The sequence below is a fragment of the Nematolebias whitei genome, chromosome 21 (genome assembly GCF_014905685.2).
Source record: "Nematolebias whitei isolate Nwh7 chromosome 21, NemWhi1, whole genome shotgun sequence".
NCBI lineage: Eukaryota > Metazoa > Chordata > Actinopteri > Cyprinodontiformes > Rivulidae > Nematolebias > Nematolebias whitei.
In genome coordinates, this window is record NC_056518.1 from 22,181,879 (window position 1) to 22,194,682 (window position 12,804).

A 12,804-nucleotide genomic window follows, 5' to 3' on the forward strand; every position below is an offset into this window, starting at 1 on the left:
AAAGTAATAAAAAAAATAAAAATAATATCCTACCAAACATTTGTTTAGAATTAATCTGGTTGTGTAAATGCACACCTACTTTCTTTCTTTGTTGAAATCAGGTCTCTCTTGTAAATGAGTCCTCGAGGCTCAATGGGATTTACCTGTATAAATAAAGGTTGATTGATTGATTACTTATCCACATGCTGTCAGACCACATGATCGCTTCATTGCAAGGTCCTATATCGTGCTTCAATCACATAAAGTTAGGAAAGCATAAAAGGGCTTCTTAGTAGAGAACACACAGCTTCCTTAATTTACCGCTAAGAATGGGCCAAAGGGTTCAGCAAAGTGTAGTTGAGTTAAACTGGCTATTTGAAGAGCATAACTTGAAACAAGTTCTCTTTACTGATTAATTTGTGTTTTGAAATCTTTGGCGTTCTCAGAGGGTGTATTAAAGGTGGCTAGCAGAATGTCAGGTGATTCAACAGCAGATCATAAAGAGAAGAATATTTACCTCTGTGGATAATTTATTTATTCTGGAACTGCAAACTCACTGTGAATACATTTTACTTAGATGAAAGAGAAATAATTCTCCCACCCTCAGAGACATGCTCTAACCTCAATTTACATCCTTCTGTGTGCTATCTTTAATAAAATGCTTCTTTAAAATGTTACGCATATTCCCATTTTTCTATCTGTTCCTATTTTTACATTTGGTTGTAGCAAGCACAATATTTGTCATTTTTCGTAATTATTTTTTCTTTTAGCTATTTTTCTACATCAATTCAATTTAATTTGTACTGATGATGTTGTCGACAGACCAAACGAAAAACAGAAAAATTGAAAAATAACACTTTTTTTATTATGATGGAAAACACAATTAAATGTTTTTCTCATACTAAAATAAATATATATATATATTAACTATTTTTCTGTTTGTTTTTTATGAAACTGTAAGATAATCTTTTTTTAGCTATATAAAAAACAAAATGCAAATCTTCCCTTTTGAAAACCTAAAAACAGCAAGCATTACACGTGAACATAAAACAATCTAACGTTCAGTTGAGTTGATTTGTGATGATTAGCATCTGACCGATTTAGTCCTTTATTTAAGCGTAAAACCGAACAAAGCACAGCCAATAATTCATTAAACCTACACTTACTGCTTAGCTTGTTGGTAAATAAACTGATCGGTCAATAAAATGATGCTCCTTTAAATAGTTAATCAATAACTTAACTTGTTTATGTGATAACTACGAGTGATGCTCTTAATATTAAGGATTCATTTCAACATCTCGTGCACCTGTATTTCAACTGGCGCTAACATCCATTGTGTTCGTTCATCTTTGGTTCTGTTTGTTCTGATTGTTGTTAAAGGTGTGCTGTTGTGAGATCGTTTGTGTAACTCTGTGTAAAGGAGACCAAATGAGGGTGTGTGCATGCATATATGCGCATCTTGCCGAGGTCATTACAGAGACAGATGACAGAAACAGTTGGCTCTAAACGGGAGGAGAAATAATTAGCTCTCAGAGAAAAGGGAGTGTTATCTGTGCTTTAAAAAATGGGGAGCCTATTTTCTGGCCGACTTCAGTGTGAAAACAGTCTGGCGCTGAATGGAGACGGAGTTCAATCCAAGTCTTGTGTAGCGAGGCTAATACAGAGCTTGTTGGAAATAGTGACAATGCATCCCTGTCTCTGTGTGTGATTTCCTATTACACATTGTCAGTAGCTTAATAGGCTCCTCCTAAAGCCCTACTCCATTCATCAAATTTTTTTTTAACCTGCTTGCTCCCGTTTTGGGTCATGAAAGCTACTGCCCGTTTCCAGCGGTTATCGGCAAGAAACTGGTACACCCTGGACATGTTACCAGTTCATTGCGTTGTCACGTAGAGACAACTATTCTCACACATTTACACCTAAGGTCAGTTTAGAATTAACCTGACATGCATGCTTTTTAGTGGGTGAAAACTGGAGTGCCTGGAGAAAACCCGTGCATGGGGAGAACATGAAAACTCCATGCAGAGAGGTCCCAGCCAGGTCACGAACCAGCAAGTCTCTTCCTGAAAGGCAATTTTGCTAACCAATGGCATCACGATACAGCCTACATTATGAGTCAATATCCATATATATATATATATATATATATATATATATATATATATATATATAAATTGTATATGTGATAAATAAATACACACTGCTTGCAATGTGATTTTTAGCTCAAATTAAGGATGAGTAACATGAAAGTAAAAGCAAAGAGCAGGTGTAGTGTAGGCCTGTCGCGATAAATAATAAATCAATCGCAAGATAAATGAAAATTATCGACCTCATTTTGATTTATCAGCTTTATCATTTCTTCCTGTTTCTCTCTTTCTACTGAAGACACTGGATGACAAAAAGCTCAACTCCGGTGCTCTTCACTGACCCCTCCCTTTCTCATTTCTCTTTAAAATCTGCTTCAACCATATAAAACCACGTTTTTGGATCGTTAAAAGCAGCTAAGCTGAGAAGCTAAGCTAACAGGCCGACCTCAGGAAAAAGCCTCCGTCTTGTCGAAGCTCCAAAATTCACAGTTGAAACCTTCTTGTAAAAAGTTGCTTTTCTCTGCAAAAAGAAGCTGAGAACTTGTTTACAGATTTTTTTTAATTAAAAGCTTTGTGTGAAAAATGCTATACTAAAGAGCTCAAACCACACCGAGCGTCCACCATTTTGAGAACCAAAAAAAGGAAAAAGAGACAGCCCATGTCACGTCAAGGAGCCTCCCTCCCGTTTTTCTTAAAGAGACACGCTGCTCGTTCCCTCATTATCATTCCTTCGGTTCAAACAGTCTTATACTGCCATCAAGGGATCAAAAAAAGCTACTACACTCAAAACAAATTAACCAATATTTATTTTTAAATATGGCAATAATTACTAATTATTGTCAAATTTCAAACAATATTATCGTTTATCGCAATCATTTCTGAGACAGTTAATCGCCCAGAAAATTTTGTTATCGTGACAGGCCTAGTGTATTGAATAAAATGATTTAGATATGGAATTTTTACTAAGCTAAGATCTTTTTTTTTTTGTGGTTTAAATTAGGGGTGCACTGATAAATCGACCGGCCGATTTATCAGCCCCGATTTCCTTAATTTTGGGAAATCGGCCGATACTTGAATGAGAAACCGATTTTACCGATTTTTTTAGTTTTAACAACAGTTGTCTAAACTTCATTTATATTTCAGAGATTATCTCATGGCCAGTTAAAACAAATGTTATTGTTTCTAGGATATTGTTCAAGGGTATGTTTTTCAACAAAATAATAATGGAAAATTGAAGGTGCATTGTGACCTTATAACACCTGACAGAATCGCTTATAAAACAAAATCGGTATTGGCCAAAATTGGAATCGGCAGGTCAGACTTTTTAGAAATCAGTGATCGGCCAGAAAACGGCAATCGATGCACCCCTATTTTAAATTGCTGCATCCCTATGTGTGAGACACTTCAAAAGACAACTAATTTAAACAGATCAGTCATGACTTTCACAATATAAAATTCTAAAGGTTAAGACCTCTGCAAACTACAAAGTCTGGGTTGGCTTAATGAGCAGCCTCTGACTCAGCTTTCTGTTCATTTGGATAACTTTCAAGCTTTGTTTGAATCTAAGTTTAACCAAATTCAAACAACCTGTCTCATTTTGCATTACAATTTCAAAGTACTCATAAGTTCAAGGTATCAGTTAAGGAAGGAACCTGTCATGGTGCTTTGTCATTATCTTAAATAAGTCTGTTTTCATTTAAGGCTATTCAGAATTTCCATAATTTAGGGCCAGTAATGTACATTCTAATGTATGTCAACAATAACATTTGAGACTCATCACAAAGTAAGACGAAAGATTTTATGAAAGGAACCTAGTCATGCAGTTGTTCTCCAATCCGCTGTTACTCAGACTTTTGAAGTGCTTTTTTCTATGTTGTGTTGTTTTGCAAAAGCTCAGGTTGTTAATATTTTTTAAATCTGTTGAATGCCAAAAAACACTCTGAGATTCAAACCCTAAAAGCAATCATTATTCACATCCTCGAGGTCATCCTTCTTTGAGATGACCCTACAGCTGAATCGTGGGCCCCGTCTGTGCAGTTTGTTTTATTCATGAAGCTCATTTCTTTTCCACTCTGCATAAGTTTTTTGGCTAACACTGGTTAGCTCATTTAGGTGAATTTGAACTCGTATGATAAACGTTTTTATTTTTTTCAATTGGCATTTCAGCCCTGAAAGCTTCTGCTGTATCTATAAACCTGCTGGCCTCTCCACCTCCCATTAAGCATAATGCAGGGTGGAAATGTCTCTCTTAAATCGCTGAGCACCTCTCAAATCCCTCTGAGACCAATAGTCGAAAATGACAGATCGGAGGGTGCCTCGGCATGGCATTTAAGGCTGCTAACGAGATAAAGCGCCCAAGCTTGGCACCTCTCACCCGCTCGCTACTCCTCCGTCCTGCTTACTGTCATCTGTACAGCTAAAGAGCTTTAGCGGTGAAGCCCATGAAGTGGGGGCCACAAGCCAGCTTGGCTTCATCCCTTCCTCACCCCCTCTTCTTACCACTCTCCCTCCTCTCTTTCTCCCTGACTTAATTCCTCCCACCACTGGCACATAATTAAAAAGTGCTGGGCTCAGTGCCCAAGTGGCTGAAGGCTATGAGTCACTCCATAGGCTTAGAAAAACTAGGGATAAATCACCTGAGGATGGAGGCTGGAACTTCTCTCTTACACCTGGGTTCATTTGGGGGTACCATATTACCAGGCCCTCCAACCAGACCCTGTCCCACAGGCCTGAATTTATTTGACTCTCACACCCACCACCATAAAATTATAACTTGGCGTAATAATTCCCTGCTTGATGCAGTCCAATCCAAGGTTAATAGCTGCCTCGCTGACTTTGAGCAAGCCGAAGGATGCCGCCACTCCAACGCTCATCACCTCCCCTTTTACTCCTCGTCCACCTCCTCTTGTTTAGCCTGTAAAAGTAGCACAGGCAAGGAGATTGGAAGTGCCTGGAAGGAGTTATTGTCCAGTGTAACCCTATTAATGGTCCCCCAAGGTGCTGTAAGTGTCTTTCTTATGGGAGAAGCTGCCATTAATCCTCAGATCAAACCTTGAGACTCTCACTGTTTTACTGCATTTTGGGCCCTGAACTGCATTCAGTCGAGGGCCCGAACAGAATAGATTTGCATCTAATGAAAAGAGCTCAGTAAAGAGGCATTCCCATTAACAACCTATAAATAAAACTTTAGTTTGTTTGTTTGAACTTGTGAGCTTTAAAAACTTCACTGCTGTGTGCAGCTAAAGTTTTTGATCAAGGAAACTCCTGGTCAAGGAGGCCTGATAGTATGTCTAGTGTGTAAGTTTTACATGTGACTGCTGAAAAAGTTATTGGTTTTATGAAGCTTAACCTGATGTACAATTAGTGAAACTATATAGTCCAAATTTTACAGCAAATCAAATGGTTAATTCAGTGCACACCCTGTATGATATAAGACATAACATTAATAAGAAATACACAAGACATTTATGCAAATATGCACACACTTACACAACACTCAAAAGTGATGGAAAATATACCGCAAAGCAGATTTCTCAATATTACAACAAAATAAGAGTATAATTTAAGTGAATGAGAAAACCTGAAACAGATACTTTGGTGATATTTTGGAAATTAAGAAAGAGGCCAATTGAGATGGTCTGGACATGTCAAGAGGAGGAACAGTGGGTATATTGGTAGAATGATGTTAGAAATGCAGCTGCCAGAAAAAAGACAGAGAGGAGATATATGGATGCAGTTAGAGAAGACATGGAGGTGGAATGAGGACAGACGATGCAGAGGACAGAGTGAAATGGAAGGGGATGACTCGCTGTGACAACCCCTGAAGAGGGAAAAGCCATGAAAACAACAATAAACTTGTAACACTACATGATTATTGTTTGTTAACATCTACAACATAGAGCTGTCATTTCTAACCCGGAGCCCTGTCCGGCCTGACCCAGATTAGGGCCAGGCCATTTAATATGCGGGCCGGGCCTGTGTCGGGCTTTTGATTGCGTCGGCAAACGTGCGCGGCTGATGATCCAATTGTATGGCACCATGGCTTGCCATACATTCACCAGCTGCATGCGGCCATTTGACCGCGCGCTGACTGGCCTTGAAAGAGGTAAAAAAATAAAAATTTCAGTTAAGCTTCAGATGGGACAATACTGCCAGGCAGTGATCGCCCAAATGGACGTTCATTCAGCCGCTGCACTCAGCGGACATGTGTGGCCGACGACCCAAACAGGTGAGATCCCAAAATATTTTACATGTCAGAGCAGGGTCCATGTCTGAATAATGCAGAATATGTGCTTTTCATGCGCCATAAAAGGACAAACACCCCCTCATCTCCGATCTTCTGCCCTCTTAGCCGTCCATGTACACTGACCGTTAATAACTATATAAGCAGTCAAAGCGTAATTAAAAATATCTGGGGTATTTTCAAGTTCAACTTGTAATTACTGTTAATTCGTCTGATCAGGTGAGGTTCGGAAATGATGGCTACAGGCTAGGGCCAGGTCGGGTCGGATTTTTTCGACCCGAATGCAGCTCTACTACAACATAGGCATCTAAGACAACTGTGCATCAATGACAGGAATTCAACTTGACTTGTAAAAGTGTCTTAACAGCCGATTTAGAGGCTGATCAAGCATAACATTTTCATTTGTGTGAAGTTGGGAAAAAATTACTGTTATAATAAAAACATGAGACTTTCTTCTTTTGGGGGTAATCAGAAGAATGAATGGAGCTTTGAACTGTGAATTCATGGAGGTGTGCTTGATGGTTTCTAGCTACTCCCTCAACGCATCTCTTCTCTCTGTGTCTGCTTTTCTTTCAGATCCACATCATTGACTTTGATGATGAAAATAACATCATTAATAAGAATGTCCTTCTGCACCAAGCCGGGGAGATATGGCACATTGCTGCTAGTCCTGCAGATAAAGCTGTTCTCTCCACCTGCTATAACAAGAGTAAGTTCTACTGTTTCCTTCTGTCTTTGGTTCTGTTCTGTCTTTTTATGTTTCTGTCTTCTGTTACTCTTTTACATTTTCTTCATCCTCTATTTTTTGTGTTTATCCCATATCTTCCGAGTGTAGTGATATTTAATGACTGGTATGTAATAACCAGGCGATCCTTTCAGGTTTAATAGTTGCAGCTGTGTTAAAAGTCGTGTTCAAACTCAGATCAATATCAATACTAATGTGTGAACATGATGACCCACAAGAAGGATAATGGCTGGGGTTGTCAAGGTGCTATTCAACAGGAATATTTTCAACAATGGCTTTGCACACATTTCTGGTTTGCTTTATTGTAATTATACAGAACTGGTGTGACTTAATCGCTTCTATAGGGGCATTACAAAGCCAGAATAGTTGTTTTAATAAAAAAAAAGATGTGATGTCAGTGCTATTGAATGATAACTGTGTTCACTTGTATGTTTTTTTTTTTAGCATTAACATAATTTTTTAAAGATATTTGTTTCTGTTATTGAACTTATTTAAGTATATTGTTTGCATAATATTCAAAACGTATAAAAATAAATCTTAACATTTATTGGTTTTAAAGTAGCTTCTTTACATTTTCAATTATACAGTACATTTTAAATAATGTCCAAATCTTAGTTTTGCATTTTACACCTAATATGTGTGGCGTTTTTGAAAATGGGAACATAATTAGCTTTGACAAGGAATTATTTTTTTATTTGATTGTGCAGAAGAGTGGTACTGATTTTTTTTGTTGTCATCAGTATTTACTGTAAAAAAAACAAAACAAATTTTGTCAATAATTCATATTCTTTAAGATAAATACTTTTACAAAACACCAGAATAGCTTGAATTTACAACCTGTGTATGTATAGATGTTGCATGTCTGAGTTTGTGGCACATTGGAGAAGACAGCCATGTCAAAAGGGATATGGGGTAAAGAATAAAGATGGAACATGGGGTAGTTACCTCTGGGACAGAGTGTCGTCTTTCACTTTGTGTCAGCTGAGTTCTGTACGCTTGAACTAACAAGATGACAGCGGCTCTGGACAGCTCACCATGCACTGCTACACACGCCACCCACTCATACAAGAGTAAATTTAATGCAAAAAAAAAAGTAATCGCATATGAGTCTAACTGCACTATTTCCATACTGCCTTTTCGTGGCACTGCAACATGTGAGAAGGCTTTTCTTCATGATGATTGCTTGGCCACTTACTAAAACCACTCAAGAGTCTGCAGATCTGCCATGTGTTTCTTTTTAATTTGACAAATAGGCCTAACGCCAGTGTTTCTTTGCCCAAGAGCCGCCTACGCACTGTCAATATCTACACCAAAAGAAATTAGACTGTTTTGCTCCCTAACTCTCTTTGTGATTGGTTAAACATTACAGCTTCAAACTTATATTCCAATTACTGCACCAGTTCTGCATTTACTCCTCTGCTTCCAATTAGCAACTCCAGCACTGGGGTGGATGTGCCAAAATGACTCATTTAGGATGTCGATTAGGAGGAAAGTGCGTGCTCTTCACCACATATTAGCAGCTGTCCGACACAGACCGACTCACTGAGGTGTGCTTCCATCACTCCAGAGGACAATGCACTGGCTTACACTTGCTTCCCAGAGACTTCCTTCAAATCTAAGTCTGATCACACTGACTTAAAAATTCTGTTGTCTTTATTCAGCCAGTGACAGCAGGGTGGTGTCCTGTGCCGCAGTATGGCGAATGCCCTCTGACTGGGAGTCGGGAAGCCATGAATCACCTGATGACTCCGCCCACAACCCTCAAACCCTGGAACTGCTTTGTCACCTGGACGACAGCTCCCATAGAAATGCTGCCTGGTAGGTGTTGCTGGGGTACTGTTGCCATCGTAGAGCTACTGCTTTAAAGGAAATTGTTCTGATGGTCTATAAAATATTTGGCTCCTTTGTAGACTGGGTATTAAAAATATTATTACAAGTTGCATGATGCTTGATCACATACCAGTCCCGTGATAATGCTGTCACTATTATGAACATAATCTTAATTATCTTTATTCAGTGTTTCAAAGACTTTACCAGAATATGACTTGTAATTTCATTTTTGTCAGAATAAATTAGTCCCTGACAGCTCAGAGAGTCACTCAGCAGAGTGTTGCAAAAACACAGTTTCTTACATTTTCCATGTCTGCAGTTTCGCCAAGGATAATTATTGATCTCTCTTTTCAGCAAAAATATTGCCACAAGTCACTGCAAATATATATAGTTGAGTATATAATGGTATTTTTCAGAGATACCATTTCATTAAAAGTTGTAATTTAAAACGGGTTTAAACAATATGAACCCTACAAGTCTCAGCAGAGATGTTGCTCTTTATTTTGCCTGACACCCTGGAGAAAGAGTTCGACTTTATATTTTCTTAGCTATTTGATGAGATCAGAAATGAAACTGTATTAACTTGTCAGTGGCAACTTTATAGTATTAGTTGTAAAACAAAAATGGCCTTCCTCTGGAGCACACCAGCTACATACTACTGTTCATTCCCTACAAACAACTAGGTAGCAGCATCCTTATTACATTTATCATCTAGGGACCACTATTTGTAATAATTACGGAGACTGTCTGTGTTAATCCCGTGTGAATCAGCCATGTCAGTAATTTGTAAAGTAAAAATTCCCCCGCAAATTACCTACTATATTTTGCTGAACTCCGAGTTCCAGTGATAATACTAATCTAATGCGAATAGGCATCTCTGTGATATGGACAGAAATGGGCGGGAGCCAATACGTAATTGGGTGGTTTATATTATTTGTTTTTTATTCTAAGCAAAATTCATTTGGAAAAATATAGAACAAGGCTATTTTAAATGAACGCACTGCTCGCTTCGGCTTTTGTAGATGCTGCTTCTTCCTTCACCACAGATGACAGCAAGTGCGGAGACGCACGCAGTCGGTCAGCTGATCGATCCGTCCGTCCGTCCATCCATCCATCCATTATGTTTACCCGCTTCTTCCTTTTTGGGTAGTGGGGGTCGCTGGTGCCCATATCCAGGCATCACTGTGCGAGAGGCGGGGGACACCCTGGATAGGTCGCAAGTCCATTTCAACCGACGGGTCAGCGGACACGCACGGCTGGTGACAGTTGTCCATCTGAGCTTAGCGCAACTTGTTTTACCTCTTTCAACCGGCCGGTCAGACTTGCCTCCTCCTCAACAAGTAGATTAATACAATTTTATATTGTACATTCTTATTTAGTTTTATTTGTGCTGTATGATTCGTAAAACCACATCAAAGCCCGAGACCGGCCCAGCCCGCACATTAAGCACATTATTATGAACTGGCCCGGTCCAAATCTGGGTCGGGCTCCAGGTCGACAGCTCTAAAATACGCTGCGCGTTAACATCATATCCGGAAGATGTCCATAAATTTCAGCTAAATCTCAGGCTTTGGTTATCCCGTGCGAATGTGCCACATAAAAATCAGACGTTGGGGAGTAATTTATTTATTACATGTGGTCCCTAGGTAAAACTAATTCTGTGCGAATAAGTCTTTAGACCTAATATAGGCTAACAAATGCAAATACACCACTTCTGCTTTTCATTTTGTTTGAAAAACATAGCTTAATGAAATTATTTTCTTCATATTTGTGATTTTAAACAGTTTTGAAAACAAGACAATTGTCACAAAGCTATTACTGTGCTGCATTCCATCTCACAACAATGTTATTTTGTATTCTGTGACCCTTTCTTTTCATTGGTGCTCTTTTTCCACTAAGTCTCAAACTCACTTTGCCCAGGTGTACGGTTGTTTAGTTCAATTTGAGTCAGTCTAACAGGAAAAATTATTTTTTTAAGGTGCAAATGCTTGATTTAAAACTTAACTTACCCAAAAAGTTTAACAGCTGAACTGAACATAGTCCAAATTGATAAGCCATCGTTAGATTAATCAATAAAAATGAAATTGAAATTAAAAAATGCAGTCTTAATGAAATGGTCTTCAATAAAAAGGTGCTAGTTTTGCAGTCACACTTGGTGACAGATGGACATGTTTTAGTTCTACAGAAAGTGAACCAGCCCACTCACTCCATTATACTCTAAAACAAGTCTCCTCTACATCTCTCCTCTTTGTGTGCGCGTTATTATTTTTCTCTGGATCAGGCTATTGACTGGCCCACATCTCACATTTTAGTCACGGCTCGATCCTTTTGTCTTACAGTCAGAGCTCCTCGCCATAACTCACTGCCTATGAGAATGAAAATCGATGGTCATTCCCCCCTTTACTCGGCTGTTCGTCGTCTGCCTCATGATTGCTATCATTTTTAGAAGCGCCAATCAGTTAGCGTACTGTAGCAAGTGTCTGCAAGATGGAGATAAAGATGGGGGAGTGGGGACAAATCAGCTGAAGAAAAGATGCAAAGAAGGTAGAGAAGATGTTGGATTTTGTGGCATTTTGTTTTGTTCTTATCCCCATTCAAGTGCTTACGTTTTTTAGGGCGAAGAGTATTTTTAGGAGATTCTAGTTATAGTAAGGATGAGTATGTTAAATATATGTGTGTGTTGAAGGCCAGGTTAGGCAAGGCTGCTAGGCAAAGATTGATGGTAGTGGGCACCACCATCTCAGCACCCTGAGAGCTGTAACCCTCACAAGGGCACTATACTCTATGCACATGCACATGCAGTATATATTGTGTGTTTTTGTGTTGTTGGACTGTGAATTCAATGCTATGAAGCCTGCCCCCAATGCTGTGCACTATTGGCTTTCTGAGATGGATGGCTGTGGTCTACTGCCCGCCGCCTCCATCTCTCAACAGCACACACATACACACATTTATCGTCACTCATTGTGATAATGCCGGCAGCTTGCACCAATCTGTGCATGTTTGTATGTGTGTAAAAGGACAAAGAGTTGGTATTCTTTTATTCTAGTTTATTTTTTTATTTTTTATGTTTTGTGTGCATGTTTGTCCACCTGCTCCATGCATGTTTGCATCCACTGTAGCGTGTCTGCCTATTTTGCTCCTGTGTATTTTCTGGTGGCTGGTGTCTACTCCCACCAACAATAACACTTTCTCCTTCCTCAAAATCCCCTCATTGTTTGGGTGGGCAAACATTTGAGCCTTCGCCCTGTTGTGAAGCGTGCGCTGAATGAGAATGCTAAGAAAATACACCCCAAAACTGTGGCCAAAGCTTAAGAAAAATCATGTTTTTGTGTGCGTATGTGTGCACCATTGCAGCTTTTTTCACCTTCTTAGTCTTCCTCCTGCATTTACCTTCGATTGAAAGCTTTGCCAGTTGAGTAAATCAATTCCCATGGAGCGGTTTGAACCAATCGCAGCTCTGGGAAGGAAAATGCAATAGGAAACAAGGATGTTGTTTTTTATAGGTGATAGAAGGTTTTATGGTATGAGTGTGTGTTTGAGTGTAGATGCAGTCATGCTATATATATATATTGTGTAATCAGTTTAAGTGAAAGGTTTGAGCCTTTCACATCACATCCTGCATGTACATACTTCACACTGAGCCGCGTTCATCTTTTTTGTGCAAAAGCATCTTAGTGTTTTTATCCATGTCTGGTTGTGCAGAGCTGTGCATGACAGTGTAGGCTGGTTTATTGTGATAACTAAGCATTGTTTTCAGTGTGAATGTTCCTAAATTTCCCAGCCCCTGCGTCATAGATTATGAGCCCATTGTGCATAAGTGTGTATCACCTTGGTGGAAGCACTTATCAAAAGTTTATCTTTTTTTTTCCCTCCTTAGAGATCAGAAAATAGGCTTGGTGCAGTTGAAGTTGGTGATA

At 39.1% G+C, this 12,804-nt stretch overlaps 1 protein-coding gene across 1 annotated transcript in view; it reads left to right on the forward strand.

Moving 5' to 3' along the window:
- eipr1 (EARP complex and GARP complex interacting protein 1) overlaps nucleotides 1-12,804 on the forward strand; it is a 56,955-nt gene that overhangs the window by 1,710 nt on the left and 42,441 nt on the right. The window contains exons 3-4 of the mRNA XM_037695180.1: nucleotides 6,886-7,018; nucleotides 8,716-8,872. Of these exons, the coding sequence (XP_037551108.1) occupies nucleotides 6,886-7,018; nucleotides 8,716-8,872 (290 nt within the window). The remainder of the gene's footprint in view (nucleotides 1-6,885; nucleotides 7,019-8,715; nucleotides 8,873-12,804) is intronic.